At 43.0% G+C, this 26,188-nt stretch overlaps 1 protein-coding gene across 2 annotated transcripts in view; it reads right to left on the minus strand.

Moving 5' to 3' along the window:
- The window catches only part of SP3 (Sp3 transcription factor), a 35,555-nt gene extending 24,915 nt beyond the window's left edge, over positions 1-10,640 (minus strand). For both annotated transcript variants that reach the window (XM_062004625.1, XM_062004624.1), the window contains exons 1-3: positions 10,353-10,640; positions 9,891-10,015; positions 9,596-9,712 (exon numbers count right to left, since the gene is read on the minus strand). In XM_062004625.1, the coding sequence (XP_061860609.1) occupies positions 9,596-9,712; positions 9,891-10,015; positions 10,353-10,359 (249 nt within the window). In that variant the 5' untranslated portion in view covers positions 10,360-10,640. The remainder of the gene's footprint in view (positions 1-9,595; positions 9,713-9,890; positions 10,016-10,352) is intronic.
- Positions 10,641-26,188: the final 15,548 nt, after the last annotated feature.

The raw sequence follows: 26,188 nt of genomic DNA on the forward strand, positions 1-26,188 counted from the left end.
GGGTCAATGTTTCAGAACAGACCTCCAGATGGTGAAAGATTAAAGAACCTAATGACTGATGTAGTATGCACTTTTGATTCTTATTCAGTAAAAGTAAATTGGATTCATCTTTCTTTACCAAAGCAAGCTTCTTCAGAACTGAGTATTAAGAATCATATTTAATACCCTGCAATGCTTAGTACAGATTGGTGTAGTCAGCCAACTTGGGATTGTAAATAATCATCAACCTAAAAAAGATGTAGTTAAATTTCTCTTTATCCATTTTACGGTACTACAGCAAACCAATGGAATAACTTACTATTTAACAACAAGTAACTTGTCTTACAACTGAATTAGCTCTGAGAAACAAATTTTTCCTATTTGGTATAGTCCACAGGACACAAAGAAAAACTCTTTGTCCCTGTGCACTGATTCTGTGATCAGTCCTGGTAGGGAAGTTACAGGAGCATTATTATACTTTCCTTCTGATGCTGCATTCTTGATATCTGTTAGAATAAAACCTGGATATGCAAAATACAGCATACAGTTTATTCTTCTCTAACATTGCACTGAGACTTAGCCAGCATGAATGAGTCCTGTGGCATACATTTGAATTTAGTCCACAGTGTAGGCTGGGACCTTGCTAGTTTCACATTCTTATCCTATTCCAAGCTGTAACACTAAAAGGTTTACATGTGCAAGAAAAATAGGTCTATTTAAGTTTCAGTACTTATTAAAAAAATAGTTTTACTGCGCTTGGCACACCTCATTTCCAATAAGAAAACACACATCTTAGTTCTAAATTCCTCTCAAATACTGCACAAATAATAATTTTGAGTAGAAAAAGAAAAATGCTAGCCTTCTTTTGCCCTCAAAGATATAAATGTAACATTTCAGATAGTTTGCCAGTAAACAGATACAGCATCATCACAACAACAATAATTTTATGGCCTTAATGTTTCAAGGATCAAAAAAAGGAGTATTGGTAATTCCATGTTATTGTTTTCTTTTCCTCTTATACTGATTAGCCTTTCATTCAAAGAACATATTTAAATTCTTTACTCTTTCAATCTTAAAATTTATGAGATTAGAAAAAAAAATACACAGTATTCCATATCACAACATCTTATCTAAAAAGAGGCAAGAAACTTTGTTTTCCTCTGCTACCACATTAGCTTGATACTCTTGTGTTTAATGTTGCTTACACCCAGGTACATGTGGCTGAAATACTGCTAAGATTCTTCATAACTACTCAGTTCACTAGTATATATAAATACTTGTTAAGTGAAGGGTTTATACTGTATCAAAAGACCCATAAAAGCCATAGGTATGCATCAGTCAGAAAATACCACAAGCAACAATAACTGTTACATGTTTAATGTGTGTCATTATAAAATAAATGTATAATGCAATGTACTGATAGCATCTGTTAGAACGAGAGAGAAAGAAAAAGTAATGGAAAACATTACCAGTCTGATATAATCCCTCAGTGGTTTAAGACTATGTAGAAGCAAACATTAAATGATTAGGCTATAACTGGATTGACCTCATAGGCAACAGTATGTCATATGTAATACACGTGAGTATCCTCCACAGAAATAGTTCAAAGGGAACCTCTCTCCTTCGTGATACAGAAATGACCTACATTCTTATTCTCCTCCCCAAACACACGTCAATTTTTAAATCACCATTCAATGCCCTTTGCCCTTTTCATGTTGGGCACACATGTCTACTTACCTTTTTGTGAAGCAGTGAAATCTTCCCTCAAATCCTGCTCTGTATGGGTAGCTCAGTAGAGCTACTATTTTAGTAGATGTATTTGTCAGTGCATGGAGAAGTTTGGGTAGCCATGCAGGTTGATATGAAGCTATTGCTACATATAGTAGATGAAATGCCTGTTATTCACATGTTGCTCTTACAGCTGGCTATATCAGACACCACCAGATGAATCATGAGGAGGGAGGGGCAAAAAGAGGGTGAGGCTTTCAAGAAGCTATCTGGTAGCTATCAAAATTACTAGTATTAAAATATGAAAAAACCCATAAGGAAAAGAGTATTTGCGGATGATCTCTCACCTCAGCTGGTCATCAACATGTCATTAAAAGCTTGACTGTTACACTCTTTCCAAAGTTAGCTGAGCTAGTACGACATTTTAGTAGGAAAATGAGTCCAAGAAAAGACCTTTCACTGCATCCTCAAGCAATTAAGCATTGTTGTAGTAACTCAAAGTTCTACCACTGATGTATGAGTAGCAACATCTACAGCCCACTTACTTTCTGATCTCTAACAGTGCAGTCAGAACAAAGTTTGTTTGCTGTCTCTCAGCCACTTGTGAAAAATACTTCAGAGGGCAGAGATAAAGCAACAGTTCTTTTCCTTATCAACTGATACTCAGACAGACGTTTTTTGGAAGCTGCTCCTTTAAAAGAGGGCTGGACCGTTGCAATCCGAGGGCTCTGTACCAACAGGAAGGGACAAAGATCTGAGGAAAGTTCAGCATTAGCACTGCTCCGCCAAGGAGGAGAGAACAGGAAGCAACGGGCAGTTCACTGGAAACAGCATCAGGAAACAAGAGAAAGAGACAGGAACAGGGCAAAGAGAGTAGTTGGCACAAGGCATGGGAAGAATTAAAATCAAATGATATGTACACCTGAAGAAAGGTCAAGTTCCACCAAAGAGTGGAAGCAACAACTGCTGTTCAGTCTGTCTTTTGTTCTTTAACAAGCCTTGTAGAATGTCCAGCAGGCAGAACAAAAAGACTTTCTGAGCCAAAATTCTCATCCCTGAAGAATGGTCATGATAAATGAAAATCTAATAACTGTCTTGTTCAATTTGTTTAGAGAAAATTAAAGCAACATTAAGTCAAATGTGGAAGAAGAGATGACAAACATATACAGAAGATATACTTTAAAAAGTGATCTAAACCATGTTGAGGGATGGGACTTGGGTTAAAAAACCTCCAAACATCCCTCACCAAAGTAAAACTGGAACGGGGAGAAATATCCTTGTAAGAACTGGCATATGTTATAGGCACCTGAATTTCATTATGTCCAATGTGACCAACTGAATGTGTGCCACTAGCAGTATTTTATTGCCAAAGAACTACCAAACATTTATCTGTGACAGTCTATTGTAGACTGCTTTTTGCTGCACTTTTCCAAAAGTCACTTTTGCCCCATTTAGTCCTGGAGTAAAAGCATCAGCAAAACGAGCAGAGGTGGACAGATAATGAGTCACGAGCTCCTAAACACTTAAAAAACACATACCTAATGAAGAAGATTGGCCACTGTCTCATCCAAATTGCTGTTTTATTAAAGAGTTAGGGCTCTAATGCATGAGTTTAATACCATGTGTTTACCAAGCTACAGTAAACTATCTGTGCATTCTTAGGTCATTACAAATGAAAGATAAAATGCACTTGCTTCAACTCTTTCATTAAGGTATGAGCTAATACATTCTATCTTGTATTTACCACAGGTTAAAAACATGTTCAACGTCAGTCACTGTGGTTCACCTGACACAAAGCTGATTGTTAAGGCAAATTAATTCTGTTGCACGTTTCAGCCCTCTGTCAGTGAAGCCACTCAATTCAGACTGCCCAAATCAAAGCTTTAGAGAATCAAAGAATGTTTCGGGGAAAAAGAGCTATCTGGGGCTGCTTAAAATGTTGTTTTAAACGACAATTCCAATCCGGTGAAACATTCTTAACATTTAATTGTGTCTCCTTTAAGGAATATCTACACCTTTTTTCTTGAGATGGACAACTGGACCCAAAACTTTAATAGCTTGATTTTAATCAGCAGAAGTTCAGAACCTGTTTAAATTAAGACAGTATGTCCCTGACATTAGCAGAAACAAGAAAGCTACAGTAATAAGGAATTAGACATAGCAACAAGGAGCCTTTTTGTTTATAACTTAATTTGTTTATTAAATATTAATCCATATATGTGGATCCATATGTGTATTAATCTGTATGTGTATTATATCTGTATTAAACTGTATGCCAAACTAGAATTTGCATAGATGCTTGTGTGAAATGGTTCATTTTCCTTATGCCTTCAACTTAGGTACTGAAGGCTCTACCAAATCATCAAGAACGGCAAGAAGGAGGATCTGGGGACAGTCAGCCTTAACTTGATCTTTGGGAAGGCAATGGAGCAAATAACCTTGAAAGTAACCTTGAAAAAAAAAAACCCCACAAACATAACAAAAACCAAGTCAATCCCAAAATTTTCAAATAACCAGGGGATGAGGGCAGGTGATTAGAGGTACTCAGCCTAGACTTAAGAAGGGGAAATTATGTTTAATTAACTAACCTGATAACCTTCTAGGATGAGACAACTGGCCTGGCAGATGGTGTTAGTGAGGGGATATTACTTACCACTACTTTAGTCAGGCTTTTAACTCTGTCCCCCACTTCAGAAGAAAAAACTTTTTTTTTTTTTTCACTGTAAGAGTGATCAAACACTCAAACAGGCAGCCCAGAGAAGCTGTGGAGTTGCCATTCTTAGAGATACTCAAAACTCACTGGACATAGTCCTGAGCAACCTGCTCTCATTGACCATGCTTTGAACAAGGGGGGTGGACCAGATAATCTCCAGAGATCCTTACCAGTCTCAACTGTTCTATGAAATCTTATACTTCTTACTATCATTTAAATATCAGAGGAGAAATTTGGGGGTTTTGCTGTCTTGAAATAAGTGTTTTAAAACATATATTTTCTTGCTTTCTCTAAAACTGTAAAGAGAAATAACATATTTTAAGAACATCCTTGAAGCATTTGTAAAATAATTTCTACACTTGGTTCTGATCCAGCACTAGAAGACACAACTAGACTGCAAAAATCCAAGAACATTTTAAAAGGTGAGCTTCTGGATAGCAGCACAGGAAACATACAGTTAGGTACTACATTCTTTCCGGAACTTCTGTATTTTGCACAAGTAGAAAATAGAATCAAGACAATCCCAGGCAGACTTTTTCTGTGGTGGCTGAACACACTCTGGTGCATTTGTTCACATCCAGAAGTATAGCACTCAAAGGAGAAAATGGGTGTCAGAATAACTTTGAGCTTGCTCAAAACCATCATACAGGACAGAGAACTGAAAAGTATGGATAACTCTGACACAGGGCATTCATCCATAGTTTTGCCTAGTGAAAAAAAAGAAATCTAAAATGCCTTCATATTTCTCTATCCTATCAGTATTATTACTATTTCCACCTAGACTGTGGTTAAGCTAGTTGCATCTCAGATAGTTGAAGTAATATTATGAGGCATAAACAAACTGGAATTCCAGATTCTCGTTAAGTTCTGTGAAGCACTGACAGTCAATTCTAAAACTCAAGATTTGCCAAAGCAGTCTTATAGCACTTCAATCTTTATTTGCAACAGATACAAATAAATGCTTTGTCTACAAAAAAGAAACAATACTGATATTCCCAACATTGCTAATTATTAACCTCTCCAAATGTTTTCCACATATTGTTGGTAGGCAACAACACAAATAAATCATTCCCTTCTGCTTTTTTTTTTGTTGTAAAGACTAAAGAATCAGTGCAGCCTGCAGTGCACTGGATGCAGCAACACACCACAATTGGGGCAGTCATCTCTGACAGCTCCTATTCTTCAGCACCTGTCAGTGCCAGCAGCCTTCTCAGCCAGCCCACCACTTCTCTCAATTCACTCACCTTCAGCCCTCCCATCCCACACTCCCAGTAGACTTGTGCTCCAACCTCACCTATCCCAGTCATGATCAGCATAACCATAAGAATGGCCCTTGGGGGTTCAAGAGAGTGTCTTTAGCTTTGTATTGCAACTAAGTAAGAGAAAATAAACAACCGGTTATCCCCTGGTCAGCCTTTGTAGCTTCTTAAACAATCATCTGATCATATGGCAACCATACAACTGGCCATCAAGACTTTGTTGCAACTAATTTTGGAATCTCTTTCATCTTTTGCTTTCTTCCCTACGCAGGGCTCTGCTACCCCTTTCCACCTAACACTAACATTTTTGCATATGTTTAAACAGGAATGAAACTAGGGTATTTACAGCTACATGAAAAAGAATCCTAAATATGAAAGTTTGAAGTAGAATTATTAATCAACAATAAACAGTGAAAGACCCAAACTAAAATTTCTCAGACTTTGCCTTCCCAAGAGAAGGAAAAGACATCCAGAGGTCAAAATATATGAGCTATCATTCTAAAACAGGTGGTACTGCGTATCATCCTAGCGAGGCTTTCATCACATATACCAGCAGGCAGCAATATTCAAGAGAAGTTTCCATGGCAAGAGTTTAAACCAACCATGGATGCAGTCATGTGGCAACCAAGGAAAAGACTCTTAGGTAAGCAAGCCACAAACTCAAGCCCATCTGTGTTAAAACCAGCAGACAAAACACAAAGCACTGCTGTCAGACAACTATAGGCAGAATAAATTATGGTGTCAAAGCCTAAGCTAAAAGACTACAGTCTCCATCAACGCACAAAGACAAGATCAGCAGTAATGCCTGCTAGCAATTTATTATCCAGAAGCAACTATAGGTCTAACCAGAATCCTGAGCCAAGCTAGGTGGACTTGCCTTGTGGACTAGAGACAGTCTGCCCAGTTCACTGCCAGGATGGAAGGGAGAAGAAGGTTGAGTTTAGTTCTGTCAATTGTCTTCCTCACTTGCCTTCCACATCAAGCAGTTGCCACTTTCATTAGTCTTTCTATTTCCACACTTTTATTTCACACAATTTTATTTTAACTTTCTACATTTAAGTCCAAAAAGATTACCTTTCAGCGCCATAAAAGTGGCAGCCCGCTCAAAGAGTGGGCTTGGATTCAGATACCAACATAGAATCATGGAATAATTTCAGATGAAAAGGACCTTTGAAGGTCATCTGGCCCAATCCCTGCACTCAAAGCAGGACCAACTAGATTGCAGAAAACACGATGACATTTGCTCCAGCTCTTCCCTGAATCCCAGACACACAATATTCCATGCGTTCCTGTGGGAGTTTCCTTGTTACTGTTGCTTTTAAATCATACTGCTGGTCTCTTGGGGAGCAGCTGCAGCATACCATTTCAGTCTGGAAAGCAGTGTGCAATACTGGCTAGCCTAGTATACTGGCTCCAGCCCTGCCAGTTCTTGCCAGTTCCTACCAGCATAAGCGTCAGTAAAGCATTAACAAAATAACCCCAAAAACACAGCACCACTGTCCTTAAGCATGCAAGTTCTTCAAATGCTTCTGACAGGAATGCCTAGTTTAACTCCTAGTATCAGTTTATAAGGCTTGAGAGTTCTGCCAGACATTCAGAACTGCACTCCAGGTAAAGAAGATACTGGCTGCCTCCTTGGTGCTACATTAGGCACCAGTATCAAACTGATTCATCTATACTCCTGGGAAAGACAAAAGCATCACAAACTCCAGGAAGATAATACATCTATATCCATGAATATAGATTTCATTTTCCATATGACTACTGAGGTACCTACAATTCAAGCCTTTTTAGTTCCTCCCTCTCTTCCAACTCCCCAAAAAAGATACACTCAGAAAAAGAAAAAAATCTGTTGTACTAAATCGCTTTTGGCATTCTGTTTTTCACAAGGAATACACTTCATAGACTCTAGTCCCTCCCCTCTCTTTATTAAGGTCATCTTAATTAACTCCAGTGTCTAGTTCAGCTATTGTAGGTATCTCCTCCAATTTATATTTAGTTTCCACCCAAAATATTCTGAATCATTCAAGAGCTATGTTGTAGGAGTGTAAAAATTACCAGAATGCATGCTCTAACCTAACTCACAGCAGATATGTAGGTGGGGCCTAGCTGCATGTATGAAAAGTAGCGAGTGAGTTTATATTCATCTTTAGTTCTAAGATTTTGGCTTCTCTTGAATTGTTTCCATCTTGCCCTGAAAAGCCCCTTACACGTAAACATAACAGCAGATTAATTCAACAGGAATCAATCAAGAAGTACTATTTTGAAATTGCTTTGCCCATTTTCAACTGCGAGGAATGATTTGTCCTGTAGTAGCTCTCTAGTGTCCTGTCAGACCTAGCACTGCTCATGCTAAGCAATCAACCCATCCTCCTCAAGATGTACAATTCCAGCTTTACGTCGAGAACAACCTTAAGGTGGGCCTATGACATTTAAGCTTCATTCATTTTTCAATAGGTACGTCTCATGTAAGAGAGATCCACATTCCACTCTACCGGACTGTACACATCTGCTATTACGCAACAAATCTTAGAGGTACCAGGCACTTAAGATCTAGGAAGATTTTTAAGTACATGCTGCTTCAGAAAATAAACAGGTTCAGCAGAAAGGATACTTGAAAGGCAGTCAGAATCTTAATATATTTTCAAGCTTTGTCATTAGTCTACAACCTGCTGCGTGACCTCAGCCAACTATTTTGCTTCAGTTTCCCTTCATGTAAAATTAAATGAAATATACAGATGAAAAGTATTTCAGAGCTTAGCACTCGGGTATTTAGCAAACGACATTATCATTAATATTTTGACATTTATTAAAAGCTTGCCAAAGCCACTTTGCCCACCAGTGCAATGGTTTGCAGTTTTTCTTCCTGTTTGCAGAATCCTAAAACCATACAAGGCTGTTGTACAGTAAGTTTTAAAAAACAAGACTTGCTTTAAAAGCAGAAGGTTTTTTTCACTTGTTTTAAAACTTTTTTTGTAAAGAAGAAATAAAAAGTCAGGAGTAACACATTTCCCAAGGCTGAAGGTCAAACCAAAAAAAAAGACTTCGCCATGTAATTTTAAAAGATATTTTGGAACTCCCTTTTAAAATAGTGATATTTTTAGGTATCAGCTATTTAGAAATGCACCATCTCTTTTAACTTTATGAGCGCATGCCAACAAGACAGTTCAGCTAGAACAATTAACGAGCACAGCTTCCATTAGGCTTTTGTTACACAGAGATTGTTAAGCTATAGCTTCACCAAGAATACATTTCTAGTCGGCAAGATCCATCTCATCATACAAGGTCCCAAGGTCATCGAGGCTCCTTTCAGAGCCGCCAGCGCATGAGAGATAAGGACAGAAATTCAGTTTGCAGTACAAGAGACTGCAGGATAAGTGCACCTAGAAAAAACAGCGTCGATACAGGAAGCAGCTTTCCACCACCGCGTTCGCTTCTAAACAGCCATTTTACTTCTAACTACATCCTTCCCTACAGGCAGCCTTCATTTTGTGCGCCTGCCTGGGTGCGCGGCTCCAGGCTGACAGCTAAGGAGAGGATACCCGGGGTGCGCTCAGGTGTAGGTGAGATGCCTCCCAGCCTCGCCGGGTGCCGAGAGAGCCGCTCCAGTGCCAGGGCCGGGGGAGGGATGTTTCCCGCCTCCCCCCGTTTTTGAAAGTAAAAGAAAGGCGCCGCTCGCCCAGTAATGGCGGGGGAGGGGGGAGCTAGGCTCCCTCCTCCTCCCTGGAGCCCGGCTCCTCCTGGAGAGGCAGGGGAGCCCGGGGACCCCTCTCCTGGCAGGTCGGCCCTGCTATCGTCCCTCCCCCCGGGCGGGCAGTGCCGTGTGTCCCGTCCCTCCCCCCGGGCGGGCGGGCTGGCTGGCTGTGCTGTCTCTCCCCCCGGCAGGCCGTGCGAGAGCGGCGGGGCGGGCACTCACCGCACCGGCAGAGTGAGAGGCGGCGGCGGCGGCGGCGGCCTCATCCTCCTCCGGCGACGGCGGGCCGATCTTGCTGCAGGTGGCCGCCAGCAGAGCGAGCGGTGACGGCTGAGCGTCCTACCCACAATGGGCGGGTTCAGGGAGAGAAAGTGGGTGGCGGTTAGTGCGGGACAGCGACCGGGCTCCTCATAGACGCGCGCACAGGAAGCGGCGGCGGCGGCACCGGCTCCCGCACCCGCTCACAACGTGTCACCCGGGGGAGGGGGGGAAGGGGCCCGGCCGGGCCTGCGTTTACCTGGGGGGCGGCCGCCCCGGTGGAGGCCGAGGCGGCGCCGTTGCCGTGCTGGAGATACTCGCTGTGGCTGCTGCTGTCCACGTCTAAGGCAGCCATTTCCTCTTGTTTCACGGGCTTCTCGGGAGCTGCGGGCACAGCGGGGAGGGGGAGGGGAGAGTCACTGACGGGAGCGATCACCCCCCTCCCTCCCTCTCTCTCCTTCCCTCCCTCCCTCTCCCCCCCCCCTAACCCCAGCGCTCCCCCCGCCCTCCCGCACGGAGCCCTCCTCCTCCTCCTCCTCCTCCTCCCCGTGCTGCTGCCCCTGCCCCTCTTCTCCCTCCTCCCCCTGCTCCTCCTGCTGCTGCTCTCAGTGCCGCTCTCGCCTCGCTCGCACACGGACGCTCCGGGGCCGGAGCGGGGGACGCGCAGGGCCGGAGCAGGAGCAGGGAGCCCCGCGGGGCGGCTCGGTCGCTGCGTACGTACCGGTCATGGTGTGAGTGCGAGCGGCCGGCTGGCTGGCTGGCTGGGCGGGAGGCAGGCAGGCAGGCTGGCTGGCTCGCACACAGGCCCTGCTGGCTGGGGCTAGGCGGCTGCCGCCGGGGACATGCTTATTGTGCTCACGGGCTGAAGCGGCGGCGGCGGCCCGAGCCTACTCCGGGGTTTTTTTTCCTATTTTGATTGACGGTGCGGGAAAGCCGAAAGGTGGGGCTTGCAGCGGGAGAGGGGGCCCGGCCGACACCGCCGCCCGCCCGCCCGCCTGCCAGCCCGGAACTCCCGCCTACGCCCGCGCACGCGCGCTCATTGGCTGCGCCTCGCCGCCGCCGCGGCTCGTACTGGCCGCGCGGGCTGCCAGTCACCCGCCAGGGGCGGGGGGGCGCCCCATGCCGAGGCGGCTTCCTGTTTGCCGGGGCTTGTGCGGGGAACAATGAGCGCGACCAGCCGGGAGCTCGCGGCCTGCTCCGGGCCGAGCCCGCGCGGGCCCTGCGCCGCAGGGAGGTGGCCCCGCCGCTGCCGCCGCGCTCCCGAGCCGGGGCGACGCGGCCCGCGGGACCTGGCCACCCGCCCGCCCTCGCTGCAGGGGTCAGCGCTGAGGCACAGCTGCACGGCGGCGCGGCACCCCCCCCCCCCCCCCAAATCCCCCGCCGCGCAGGCGGCGCGGTGCGCGTGTGCCCGGGAGGCGCCGGGCTGGAGCCGCGCCCGTTTGAACTCTCCCCGGCGGGGGTACCACTCACGGCCGGCGGCAGCCGCGGCTCCGGGGAAGCTGCCGAGCTACGCCCAGACAGCAGCCAGTGCCGCCACCGCCGCGCTAAAATGTCGGCGCGCCGGCCCCAGGGGAGCCGGCCCGCCCAGGCAGGCCTGGCCTGCGCCGCCGCCGGGGCCCGCAGGGACGGGGGGTCTGGGGCAGCGGCGGCCTCGGGCCGGCAGCGGCGCGGCCCTGGTGGCCGCACGTCACCAGCCGGCCCTGTGGGCCGTTGCATAAGCTTTCTGGCCGTGACGGGCTCACACCTGCCTGACCCGGCCAGGCTAAATCTAAGCAGCTCCTTTGCCGTTTCTGTGAAGTAAAACCTATCGAGGATGAGGCAGCCAGTAAGGTTTTAACGCGGCATGGCCTTCGGGCACGTTCAGCGCAGAGTTGGGGAGCCGAGCCCTTGCACAGAGCAAGTGCATGGCAGCAGGTTTTATTTCAGTCATGATAAGGGGAATTAATAAGATTCCCTTAAGTGTCGCTTTGCAGCTTAGTCCGTCATGTTACGCAACACAAAGGAAGCAGCTCTTGGGTTGCTAAACTAAGGCAGGAAATATGTTTAAAGCATTATATAAGTATATAATGATACAGAAATGGTTATTAGTGGGGCCTGTTTCTCTGCTAACAGTGTGTAGCTGGGGAAGGGTTCCTCTAGAGGGGAATGACTTCACCTTGGCCTTTACTCCTGTCCTAATGCTCGCGCAGGGCGGAAGGACGCTAAGGCAGTGATTTTGACCCTTGGCTCGTAAACTCCCCTGACAAAAGAATTTTTGTTAGTTACCTTTTATATGGTATCCCAGGGAGTCTGTGAACAAGGCTGAAAAGCACTGGGCTGAATAATTGAAATCTGCTTTCCAGTTACAGTATTTAATATAATTATCACTGAGAATTACCTAAGAGATAGAGTAAGCATAGTTTTACCAGGCTGTAGTTGTGCTTAGTATTTGATGTGACAGGCTGCCCAGACAAACCCATGGAGAAGTCAGTAACTAGGAAACACAGAAGTACAGTTAAGACTTTCAGCAGCCTCTCAGAATAGAGAATAAACATTGCTTTTTAACTAGTCCAGCACTATGACCTTGTAGTAACTGCCCAAGCATTAGCCTGCAAACTATTACAGAGGAAGAAAATATATGCACTGAGAAAATGTGAACTTAAATATCAGGAACTTATGATGAAGGAAGACAGCAGTATTTTTCCTGTCACTAGGATCTTGCTCTTGCTGTGTCATGTGTAATCTTATTTTAAGCCCATTTACTTTTGCTGGTATGTTGAGAGTGCTTTTGGGTGACTTTTATTAGTGAGTTGTAAATGAATCTCAGAGCTGTTTGTTACAATTCATTTTTTCAGGGGTAGTTTTTAAAAAACAAAAAAAAACTCTTCTGTTTTTAAAATGTCTATATTTGTTTACACAATCTCTTGTGATTCTACTTTAGGATCAGTTGTTGGCAAGTTGAATAACAGAGCTGTAAAGGAGAGGAAACTTTTTTGCACTTTGTGTTTTTTATTTTCAGAACACTGAGCAGGAAAGTTGTAACTAGGAACAGAAGTCACAGTTATTTTGATGTAATATGATGTCAGAAATTTTTAGCCAGTAAAAGCTAAAATACACAACCTTTACAAGTTAAGTCAGTATATATATATATGTATATATATACACACACATAAGCAAATTTTAGGAGAAAATGAAACTGCATGATTATATGATACATAAGTCTACTTCAGTATCTGAAAAAAAAAGCTTCCAGCTGGTATAAAAATCTGCAATTTGCTTTCTAATATTAGAAGTTGTTAGTGAAAGGTATGATAACCTGTCATCTTGGAACCAGAACTATCAGAGATGACTTTGGAATTCTGATAACCCGTGAAGTGTTTCATTTAAAGATTGATGTAAGAGAAGTAATTCCCGTTCATGTGCTGGGAAGTGGGGAATGGTGCTGGTTAGCAGCTTATAGCCAAACATTATCAATGGCATTTTGCTTTAGGAAGGTTATGTTGTCTAGGACTTAAACCAAATCTGAAAGTCAGTCTGTATTCTACAATTGGATGTATGTCAAGAGCTCCATAACGTCAATGGAACTTCATCAATAGAGTAGTTTACTTGTATGGATCTGATTGGGACTAAATGCAATGCTTTAGCACGTAAGGATTTGAAATACCAGTAGTGGGATTGCTTTCATATATTAAAGCGTTTTACGGTGCAGTAAAACTCAGATGTAAATTGGCTTCACAACACTAGTTGAAGATTGGCTTGTTCTAGTACAGTACCTAAAATTAAGGTACCTAAAATTCAGATTTAAAAAAGCGCAAAACATAATAGACAATAGACAATTTAAAGTTGACTATTAAAAACAAGATAAATTGCAAGAAGACTGCAAATAAAGTGTGCTATTGTGGAAAATAGCATGTGAAGAGGAGACTGTCAGGAATGTTAAGTAGAAACTGGTAATAAAAATAAAGTGTGTTTATTTACTGCTTCCCAGTGGAGATAAGGAACACAGGAGAAGCAAAAAAAATCCAGGGAAAAAGGAAATTAGAAAAGACATTATTTTAGTTTCCTGCTTTACCAACATACTAGCATCAAGATGTTCACCGGAAAAATCCTGGATATATCAGGGAGATCACTGTATTTGTTGGGGCTGGAAGTTCTGTTAGGTAGTGGTCTTCCTGCTGAGTTAGCACTGTGCCGATATCCCCACAGAGACTGAGCTCCATGCCTAATTAGAAGAGCCATTGTTTCATCTTTCTTGAGATTATCCACCAGATGTACTGTATCAATATGTGATCTGGATAAACTAACCATGACCAGTATATTATTAAAGAGCCTTGCCTCCTGCATCTAGGCTGCTTGTGATAAACTGCAGGTCCTGGGATGAGTTGGCAATCCATTTGCTGAAAATGATGTGTTGTAATTTGAGCTATGTAGGTACAGTGGAAGCAGCACAGGTCTGTAGGTAAGGAGAATACCTCCACCAGATACCAAAATGCAGCTACTTACTTCCGAAGTGAGATGCAGCTTTTGCAGTAAGCAGCATTAGAGTCGAGGAGAGGAAGTGATGCCTACCAGGTTCTGATGAAACTTCAGGGAAGATTTTGAAAGATCTAAGAAGATGCAAATTGGAAGGAATGCTAAAACTTAGCATCTACCCTGTTATTGGGTTGTGAGCTCAATGCTGTGTTTAGCAGCTGCAACTTACATGCCACTGTTTTAAGTGTTGGAGCACAGTCTCTGTGAGGGTATCAGTTCAGTACCAAATTCAGAAGGCAGTGCACTACCTAACACAGCTTCCATCCAGTAAACTGCCCACTGCACTCGGAAATGTCTTTTCTGTCTGTATGGTCCTTTGGAACTTCTGAGTGGTTTATTTCTGTCTTTAGTCCTCCTATTTATTAAAGGAGCATGTTATTCAAGGGTCATTGGCATGTGGTCCTCTTCGGTTTCCATGCCCATACTCATTCCTCTGTCAAGTGGTGGTTTTGCCATGCCGAAGCCTAGACTGTAACTGGACAAGGCGGGCAGGAATGCATTCTGCTGTGGTGTGTTCCACCGCACTGGGACAACTTGGTCTCGGGTGACTTTAGTTTGAAAGACTGGGTTTAAAATGACATTGAAGAATCAGTAGGGGTTCGATTCAACAAGCTGCCTTAAAATGCAGCTTTTGCTGAAGGGACAGTAAGCAAAATTATCTGTAAATCTCATGCCTGAAAAAGTAGCTAGGACAAAAACAATTCAGAGGAGGTGTCCTTTTGAAGTTGAATTACCTTCTTTTACTTCAGTCATCTGTTCAAAATTTCAGTAGGATCTGGAGGGCCATATGTTTTGGTTTCTGAGTGCCAAACATTCATTCGGTACTACAAAAATGAAAACAATTACAAGCTTCTGAATCAGACCTATTAACTTACTAGAATTCGACTTGATTCAGAATTTCAGCCTTCCCTTCCAATGTGTTTAAGTCTTTGCAAACAGGAAAAAGAATCTAGCTACTAGTCCTAGACATCACACTCTTAATTTCTGCATCACATATGGGGCCATTTGCTTAAGAGCATTGGGAGAGCTTTACATAGGGCTGCCAGCAGACCTGACTGGAGGTCGACTTGTGAGGTTCCTTGAGCCAGCACATGTTAGTTGGAGATGGTTCCACGACTTGAGCTCATCCCTTTAGAAATTGTCAGAGAAATGAGTCCTTCGCTGGTGTAAAATCAGCAAGGAAGCAGCAGTGGTCAGAGAAAGGTGTTGGCTGGTGTCATCTTCCAACACGCACCTCTCTACCCTCAGATGAGTGGCTACGAGAGCCCAGATTTTGCAAGGCAGGAGCAGGCTTGAGCAGTAGGTGTGGTTTGACCAGAAGAAGCTGAGACAACCTAATAACTCATTGACCTCCTCATAATTTAATCATCTTAGACAAGTGCCAGAAAACAAGCCCTGCAAAAATATTGCTTCCCACATTGCAACCTAATTGAGTCAAGCTAGACACAGTGGGGGACAAGGCTCCATAGGGGCAAGCAGGTGAGGAGAGGTGAGCCTCCCTTCAGTAGCAGCAAGTAGATTAATTCAGGGTGTCAAGCTTGCTAGACTGCACAGGAGCTTGGGTTGGGCTATCTGTGTAAAGTGCCTGACAATAGCTTGGGATTTCTAACCTCTGGAGGAGTACAGACAGTGCTGGAGAGCATCTGAAGTATCAAGGCATTTGTGTAGTCTGCTATGCAAGTGTGGTATCCAAGCAGAACCATATAAAAGACAAGTAATATCTATTAAAAGCCAGGCTTATTTTTTTGAAGAGCAACTTTTCTCTTTCAAACAGGAAAGCAATTCTAACAATACTAATTTCTGCCTTTAACTCCATTGAAGAGGTCAAAGAGAAATCTGCGGTACCTGGATCTAGCTGTTAGCAGGGGAGACATTTGATTCCACTGATCTGCTCATGTTCAGTGGAAGCTGTTGAGGGGTTAAAGAAAGGCCTAGCAAACTGATGGACAGCACAGCATTCACAGCAGGAGCCTGCCAGCTCCAGACACTTTCTGCACTTGGCTGGAGGTCTGAGACACATAACCTAGCCACAGTAAGATGAAGAACCTGTGAATAAGCAGCCTAACAACCTAGTCTGCACCCAAATCTACAGGCTGTGACTTCACCAACATAGATGACAGATCTTCTAAGAATGGGGCCAACAGAAAGTCTGTCCAAGCTCTACACATGCCAATGTGTGAGGACAGTCCTCTGGAACATTGTTTCTAGCCTAGTCATTGTATTTATGATTTTTTTTGAGCAATTAGGACAAAATAAGTCTTGTTCCCTTTTAGTCAGAAGTTCTTCCTGGTTTATTACAGCTGCAGCTCTCCCTGGGTGATATATTTTGTGTCTATTTTTCAAAGTGATAAATTCCAAGGGGACATCAAATGTTAAGAGTTGCATACAGGCTCTGTCCTTAGTAACACGTTAAAGAAAACTAATTCTGCTGGTTTTTTTCTTTCTTGTGTTAAACTATGTGACTAAGACAGGAGAAGAATATCAGTGTACTTGCATGAGAGGGTTTTTTTTCCCATTAATTGTATTGTCTTGGTTTTGTTTGTGTATACAAATAAATAAAGAGTATATTAGTTATATCTTCTCTGTAAAATCTGAAGTGGTTTTTGTTCAATTGGTAGCTTATTCCATCTAAGTAAGAATCTTTTTTCATTAACAAAATGTATTTCTTACAAAAAGGAAACATTCATCTAATCTCTCTCCCATTTTGTTTCACCATTTCTTGTTTCACCTCACATAAATGAGAAATATGTCTCTTTTCTCAAGCTTCCTAGAAGTTCCTACCCTTGGGCCTCATCATTACCCTGTTTGTTTATGCTTAATTCCTACCCTTCAAGGTCATCACAACAGATACAATTTAATTATAGAAATAATTGAAACATAGATCCTTTAGGTAGTAGAAAATTTTTTCAGAGGAAGAAGTCTATAACCATGACTTGCAGTAATAGGGCACCTATGGATGTTTATCCATAACCTGTCGCAAAATTGGAATGGAAATAAATAAATAGATACATAGAGAAATTCACCAGGAAGAAAAAAAAAAAGTGTCTTGTTATGTACTTCTTGTCTAACATAATTCTACCACTCTCTCAGTTTAGCATTTTGCTTTTAATAGTACTGATAGGAAAGTAGGCCGTTGTGGAAATGAAAGAGACTGATAAATTATATACGTGCACATATGTTTAGAGAAAAATGGAAAACTTAATAGCAGGAGTTATGTATTCTGAAAGGAAATATTTTTAGAGGGATAAAGTGACTTACTTTTAGGCACCTCAGTCAGAAGTTGCTTTCCTAGAGCAAAAGTAAGCAGGACCCTGGAGAGTCCTGGGAGAAGGAAATCTGGGACTACAGTCCAAACCACATCCCGTGCTCTCTCTGGCAAGTTGCAGTTCCAGCAGCCTAAAGGCCACGGGGTTAAGGTGGCCTGATCAGTGATCAAGTGAATGTCCACTTCAGGAGATTTCTAACCCTGGATGACAGCTCTAAGCTCTTACATCTTTTTAGGTTAGGGAATTTTTTTATTTGTTTCTTGCCCAAAAACAAACAAAAAAATCCTTGACAGGATCTTTAAAAGAGGAGTTGTGGGCAGCGGCTTCCTGGGGTTGGGGCCCCTGAAGGTTTGTGCCTTTCTGCTTATTAACTTTGAAAGAGGAGGTAGAAAGTTCTAGAGTTCATTTCAGGTTTATTCTGTTTCTACATTGTAGAGAAGTCAAAATTGAAAGTTTGACCAAGAGCATGGTAATAGATGCATTCACTTCACCTTCCTGCAGTACCACAAACAAGTGGAATTGCATCACATACTGAGGACATGAAAGCTGAGTGAGATTGGAAATTCCAGTTCTGGCCAAAGAAAAAAACCTGGTTTTAGGGGGAGAAAAAGATACTAATTAAAATTTATCTAAGAAATGCCTCAGTAAAAGAATCATCAATCTATTTCAGCTTAAGTCTGAAAAAGGCACCTTTGAGGCTTGAACATGGCAGTAACAACACACTGATGGTGCTGACATAAAACACCAATAGACATTTTTAACTGCTAATTAACCTTTGTCTTCTATAGACATCTTCAAAAATTGCATATCGTCACTTTTTTTGCAGCTCACTAGCAATCACAAACTCCATGCTATTCAGACCCTGACGCAGATCGCTCCTGGTCCTTTTGACCTGTTTTCATTTCAGAACTACTGCACAGCCTGTCAGTCTAATGACACTTGCAAACGTCTGCAGTTGCTGCAGGTGTCATTCCTATTTCTAAAAATTAATTAACAAAAGTTAATTATTTTTTAATGTATTGTTTCTCTCGCTTGTGTCAATTAATATCTGAATTATTGAAGTGGATCCGTGCTATTAGTTTGTTCTCACAAAGTTGGAAACCTCAGGAACTCCACTATCATCTCAATTACTTACAAGTGAAGGGTAAAATGCCTTCCTTTTGGTGGCAATACTCCAGAAGATGTAACGGAGAGAGGATCTCACAGCAAGTCCGCGTTCCTTGCGCATTCCTCCGGTCTCGGCAGAACCACTCAAGCACTGGAGGCGAAGCGTGTGTGCTGTGCATAAGCACGAGTATGCAGTTCCAGGACAAGGATCCCACTACGTCTTTTGTTTTGCACTCGTGGTGCCAGATTTTCAACAACACATGTCATGTTTAAACAAAGTGCCAACTGAATAGTCTGTCTGCTGCAGAGGAAAAAAAATAGTTCATCTTTTTTTTTTCCTCTGCCAAAGAAAAAGCATAACAATACTTTTATTTTTTTCCTAGCCTGGATTCCTAAAGAAATTAAAAGGGTTTTGAGGTCACTGTCTCTTCATATATATAATAAATCTGTGTGTGTGGGTGTGCACGCGTGTGTGCACGCACACGTGCATGTACATACTTGCACGTTGTGCAAGAGAAAGAGAGGGAGGAAGAACAAACAGTAGCCAATTTTAACCACATCTGGCAGAGCAATAAAAGGCTAGAAATGTTACATTCCTATACATTTCATAAAAACAGTCTGCTAAGTAAAAGAGAGACACACTGCAGCTTGAGCTAAACTCTTATTAAACACCAAGAAAACTGCAAAGATGAAAGATGTTATGAATATCCATCCACAGGAGAAGCTGCAGTCAGAGCTTCCAGCTATGTAGACCTAGGAGAATCCAAACGAGATCACCCAAAGGAAACCAAGCCCTATCAGATCTGTAGCTCATGGGACTACTGGTTAGTGCTGGATTTGTAATCCATCGCTGTCCACCTCTGAATGTGAGATTCTCAAGTTTTCCCCTTTGACTTTGGGAAAGAAAATAATTTTTTTTTTTTCATAGAGCTTTCTCAGCCCTCATGAGCTGACACCCAAGATGAAAGGAAGGACCAGAATTTTTCCCTCAAGATCGCATGGGATATTCTCACCAGAGTCTCCATGTGCAGCACACTGGACAAAGAGAAAATAGCATCTTCAGGTTCTCATGTCCTGGAGACTGAAGGAAAACTTGATGCTCTGGCGTCCTGGACTTTGGTCTTATTTAAGTGAGCAAGAGACAGCACTGTTAAAAAGCCATTCACACCACATTCTAACCTGTTGCATCACTGGTGTCCACGGGTCTAACCATTCTCAAAAGTTTACTGAGGGGGACACAGGTCTATCAGCTTTCCTATTTTTTCAGTAGTAGAGTTGTGGTATGCATGCAGAAGACGTGGCTGGAGGAAGGAGTAAGTCAGGCTTCTTGGCACTGTCATCCCTAGCTGGTGCAGCATAGGCTCCCCTGGTCTGCTGGAGACACACATGAGAGAGCCACGCAACTTGGGCATCTCGCTTGGATGCCAAAGGAGAACTGAAAGCAAGAGAGGGTCTAAACTGAGTGCTGCATAATGTAGCAGCAAACACATCGTCTTCAAGACACCCACTGTAGTGCGTGTCTCAGGCACATTTCCTCCCTGTTCATAGCTGGGGTGTGTTGGACAAGGCTTGTTGACTTCATACCAGGGCTGCGTGTTCATTAACTGCCAGTCACATATCCAGGGACAAACTCTAGTACTCCAACATTCACCATCCCTTCTAGGTGACTGACTGTGATTTTATGTCCTAGTCACAGTCTTTCATCTGTGCCTCTCTTCTGCACTGTATGCTTCAGACTCTGCTTTGCTGGGTACAACTCTAAAAATACAATCCAGGGACTTCTTATTCTTCTTGATGTTGTGTAGCAAGGAAACTTGGTTCTCAAGCTCAGCAATTTTGCTTGTAGGTGCCGAGGCAATCAATGCACCCAGGCTGCCTTGGATGCCTGTAATCATATCTAGCAGTGCTCTGATTCACAGTCCTTCATACCCTACACAAAGAAAGGAGAGATAATGAAATAATTCAGGAGCCAAATCTTTCTATTCCACTCTTCTTCCCCAAAAAGGTTAACTCCAAGAAAAACAGAAGTGCCCATTCTTGTCACAGGGTGACAAATGGATGTATGTGGTGGTATTATTATTCTTACTGCTACACGTGTGTGAGGTTAGCCTGAGATGTTTTTAATTAACTTTTTTAAAATCTTTTGTTGCTAAGAGAATAATAATGACTTGCCACAGTAATAAGAATCTGCAAGGCTTGAAGCAATAAAATCGAGTTACAGTCTTTTACACTGGCCACATATTGCAATTTTATGGGAAAATAAATACCCATTCTCTTCAATGTGTTATACCTGTCAGTCCCTGTTTTTCCTACACTATTGTAAAATAAGTTAAGTAGCCTTCTTTTTGTCATTCATTAGGTAAAGATACAGAGAGGAAGTTATAACAGCATGCTAGTCAAATAAGTAAATATTTAACAAAGTGACTTTCATTGTAACAGTCTAAGGGAACAGTATCATAAAGCTGTGGAAATTTGGCAGTACTCGTTATCTTTTTTTATGTAACACTCATGTTAGTCACTGGAGTGATTTTATTGCCTGGATTAATGATAATTCCTGGAGTAGGACAAGTCAACATAAACATCTGCAGTAAAACAGGTCAATGAAATCTTCAAGTTAATTCTAGCCCAGAGGGAGAAAACTGCCTTATTTACCTCATCCTAAGGCCCCAGGGCAATAGGACTCTGCACAAACTAGGAGCTAAACACACGCTTGATTTCTGTGTTTCTGGAACTCAGATCCTCATAGTTCTGTGATTTGACTGCAATGCTCCTAGTTGGAAGTGCTGTAGTCGGAAGCATTTCTTTATTCCCATGATTTTCAGGCAATAAAGAAAGCAGGCTAGGAAGCAGGTTTCTAAAAGCCATAGAAAAAATCAAAACCCACCAAACTGCTATTTTGGGGGTTTCCAAATAGTCTGTGAAGATCTGTAATCCATCTCTGGGCTTTCCATGAGGAGAAGAAACTTACTGGTCAAAGTCAGCATTAAGAATCTGGCTTCTGTAAAAAGTGCGGATTAGATATTACTTGTGTCAAATATGAATCAATAGGAATCCAAGTATGTTAATGACTTCCCACAGGGGCAGAGAGGCAGCCACTCACACATCAAAAATGAGTGGCAGCCCAACAGAAGTGATCTAATGCTCTTTTGTCCCATTTCCTCTTCATTTTTTCCACGTTTGATGTGCAGGTCATCAGTATGATGATTTTAAGTAGAGAATTGACTTCACAGAGAACATAACCTGCTGTATCCTGAGTGAAAAAGCCTCAGCCGGCCCAGTATCTTGTGTTTAATTCAAGTCCTCATACACCAGACTGTTAGGGATATATTAACAGAATCTGAGAACTCCCAACCAGTGACTATGCAAAGTATTGCTGCAGCTAATCTACAAAGACAAATATTTTAATGTTTATACTGTGAGAAACAAAATATCCCTATCTTCTGATATAAAACATTTGCTCTTTGTTGGATACCAACACTGTTCAACTCCAAAACTGTTTGAAATCCTGGCCTGTTGCTTATCTAATTCAGCAGTGCCCATTATAGAAGGAAACCGGAGAACTCCCTATGATACCACTCTACCTCCCTGTCTGAGGATTCAGTTCAATGAGGATGTTCCCCTCAGAAAACCTGTTGATCATTGAAGAGATTATCTCAGTTTCACAGATGTGTGAAATATGCAGGAGTATCAAGAGCCTTTCCAGAGGTCACACATGAAGACTCAAGGCAGAATTGAGAAATAAACTCATTTTTTAATCCAAACCCATCCTGCCTTTCACTATCCTTCCACTTCAAAGATGAAAAATGAAGCAATGTTCTTCCTTGTCCTCACTTTCGAGTAAGAGCCTAGATATTTGACTACTGCTCCAGTCTTTAATTTGGAAAAAGTGGCTCTGAATTCATCAGCAGCTCAGTGTCTTCTTGGGTGCTTCACCATCCAAGTGGGGACTCCTCCAAACCACACACAGATCCTGCCACTGCCTGGCCCGAGCACTCAGCTTTGGACCATTTTACCCATGCTGATACATAGAAAATGTGTCATTATGGCCCCTGGGTGTTACAGACAACTTGAGCTCTTCAACCTGGATTTTAATAGAAGCTGTTCCCAACATTTTGTCAGTTAGTGCTATTTCCAAGATACTGAAGACTAGTTAGATCTGGGTTTCCATTTTTTCTTTTTTTTTTTTTTAAGGTTGTGCTGTACTTAAAAAAAACACCTAAAACCAATTTTTCCCAGTCCACCTGTGTGGTATTAGTAACTGCTTCCTTGTGGGACAGTGCTTCTCAGTCATCTGTGCACCATTTTCAAGCCTTGCCACCCGCCCATCCAAGTTGTTAATTCTCTCTGACATTTCTCTGTATCTTTCTACAAGAGAAAAAAGAGGCCATTGAAGAATATCACGCAGAGTCTCAAGCAGTTCCTGAATTGATCCCTCAAGGCTCAAGCTGGTGAGAGGGCAGCACGGCTCAGAGGCAGAGCCCAGCAGAATTTGTTGAGGAACCTTTGAGCCAGCAGCGTGCTGCTTGAAAAGCCTTTTTCCTTCAGACACATTCATACCTCAAATCATTACCAAATATAGAATGTATTCTTTAAAAGATACTACTTTCCCCACATGAGGTATCTAAAACTGTTGGCAAAAGCAAAGCTGAAAAATACAATGATAGCGCTTGCTATAAATGAGATACGATTAAATCCAAATGCCCCCACAGCCTGACCTGGTGGCCGTACGAACTTTCACGTTACTCATCTGGGTAGATGTGCAGGACACAAGTAGAGTGCTGAAGGGCACTGAGGTGTGGCACATGGCCAGGGCCTGGGCTCCCTGCACACCACCAGCTATGTGCCTGACTGGGCTGGCGTGCCAGTGGCCAAGCAGCGTCTTTGCATGTAGGAAGGGCCATTCAGCAGAAGCACTGTTAATACGAAAAAGATAGTAAAAGTGACCCAAACAAACACGTAACATCCCCTTGTCCAGATGCACTTGGGGTCTCTGAGTTGCTGCCCCTGCTGTCATCATATCTAGCCATCACAGAAATGGTCTGTCCCAGTATTTTGCCTCCCATCACACAGAAAATAGCATTACCAGCTCCCCTACTCCCAGGGCTCCAGCCCCAGGCACCTGATGCACCCTTAACTTTCTGCCCAGTTGCTCTCTGGTTGCTCTTGCAATGCCAAACGCTGCAGGTCAGTGGCTATGGCACTGGTGTATGCCTTGTGCACACACACTTGCCCAAGAAAGCCTGGAGCAGCATACTTAGGTTTACATTTGAAGTGAAATCACTATCTAAAAAAGCTGACTTGCATGTTTATATGACGTATCCTTCCATCAGGAAAGGTAGTTCCCAGGAAAAGGTTAAGGATGAGCAGGAGAAGGATGAAGTTCTTCCTCCCGCTACTTTTTAACCTTCTTGCAGTGTAAGTTTCCTTTTTCCATTCTGAGAAGCGGATTCGCGTTTTAGTAGCAGCTCTTGATCTAAAAAATACTCTATTGCAGTGCTTACATGGATAGCTGGTTTAGTCCCCAAAACTGTTTAAAAAGGAGGGATAACACTCTTTCCCTTTGTTTCTTTCCTGCTTTTACCCAGTCTCTGCTGTACTTCCCCTTTGGCTGATGTCATCTCCATGTTTTTCTCACACATCTTGTGAGATTACTCACTCCATCCATCACCTGTGTATGTGACACACATTTTCCAGAGGCATTCACAGCCATGTTGAAGTCCCAAGTGAGCTCTGTTAACACAGCACAAACCAGCTGCATATAAGGTGCCCGAAGCTGCGGTCACCTACCTTGTGTGTTGGCCATGCTTAGGCTTTTTTCAGGTGTGTCATCAGCACCCTTTCATCTTCTACAGTTCCTTCTAGCTTTTCTTCCAGCCTCCTCTGGGAGCAGAGCCAGGTGTTTTGGACAGATCCAGGCTTTGCTGTGGGGACTCAAACCCTTCAGAACTGGCAGTCCTAGCAGGACTACTCTGATCCTTCCCACCAGTGCTGCCCTGAATCATGTTGAGGCACACATTGACCAGGAAACAGCAGCCCCCAAGCAAATACTCTCTGCTGTTGCAACACAGGGTGTGTAAAGCAAGATCACAAATGCCATTTCCATAAAGTATTCTGCATTTTGACGCACATTTTGTTGAACAGAGAACCCAGTTCCTCTCAGCAGCTCTCAAACTCGCAGACAACATTTGCCTTGATGATCATTTCCCTCACATGTAAACACTAACAATATGTAAGCCACTATTCAGGCTAAGAACTGAAGGTTATGGAACCAAATCAACTGTTCATCTGCTGTGTAACATTTAACCATGATATGAGTTGAGCTTTAAGAAAATGGCAACCATTCACTAGGAGTAACACACTTTGAAATAGATTAGGAGGGTCACAATAACAAGACTCAGTGTATATACTGGAGAAGCCTGGGCTCTGGGTTGTCTGTATCTGTTGCAAAACAGCAGTTAACGCTGCAGCACTAGGTGGTTATGCTGCTTGGTTGAATGAAGGAAAAAAATCGAGGGGAGGAGGGAAAGCAAACTGTCACTGTTCCTTGGGTCGGAGCCCTGATAGTCTGTCCGCTCTGTTGCTCTGCTTGAACACCTGAACATTATCACACTTGTGCCTCCAAGACATGAATACAAATATATCCCTTAGATTCTGGTCAACTGATCGCTTCCACCTTGCAGTGCTCTGCATATTAATTTCAGTATCCTTTTATTATACGGCTAAATACAATCCAGATATTGAGGAAGAGGGAAGGCCCAGAATTCTTCCACACCGACACTGCAGTCCTAGAAGGTAAATCTAGTTAAGGCAAGCCTTACCCCTGTTTCATCTTTGATCCACCAGCTTTACACATGGAGCACTGCGCACCTCGCATGGAATTTTGCTGAGGGCTATTTCCCCCTGTGCTGCCAGTGACACTCCAGGAGGTGTGATGTGCATCTCTAACAGCTGCAGGACAACAGCTGGGGGTCAAGAAAATCAGAGGCAGAAGGGGCATCAAAACTATTTTCTGACTCATCACAAAAAGCAACAGAAGAAAAAAAATCTGTAAAACCCTCTCAATATGTTTTAATATTAAACATTAAAAGTGATACAGATGTGATACAAGTGACTCCAAAATAAACAAGAACTTTGGAAGGAGCTGTAGGAATACTACACGGTTTGCAGTAATGTTAAAAACCCCAAAGTGTTTACCATCTTCCCTTCGAGCTCAGTAGTGTGCCAAAATGAAAAAAAAAACCCAAAAAAAAATCTGATAACAAGAAGACTTACAGACAAAATTATCTTGCAACATTTCCCAAGCTGTGAATAGTGGAAATGCATTGAGATCCTGCTTGTTCACATAATTCCATTTCAGCAGTGAACGTCAGGTTTAAATGTCAGGTCTCACCATAGGAGAGATGCTCCACAGCTCCTGCTGCCATCCAGCAGCAGGCATCACCCAGCTTAGTCTAAAAGAGCTTAAGCAAATAAAACAACATCACACTCTCTAGACTCTTATTAATAATCTGTTTCTAGCTGATGACTCTTTCTAGCTGCTGTAAGTTGGAAGTCTCTGAGCATGGACTAGTCTTCTCAACTACAGTGGCACAAAGAAAACCAGTATCTGCTTAAAGGTCAGAGAGGATTTAATGATGATTGTAGTGGTAACAGATGAGCAAAAGATATAATC

The sequence above is a fragment of the Colius striatus genome, chromosome 11 (genome assembly GCF_028858725.1).
Source record: "Colius striatus isolate bColStr4 chromosome 11, bColStr4.1.hap1, whole genome shotgun sequence".
Classification (NCBI taxonomy): Eukaryota; Metazoa; Chordata; class Aves; order Coliiformes; family Coliidae; genus Colius; species Colius striatus.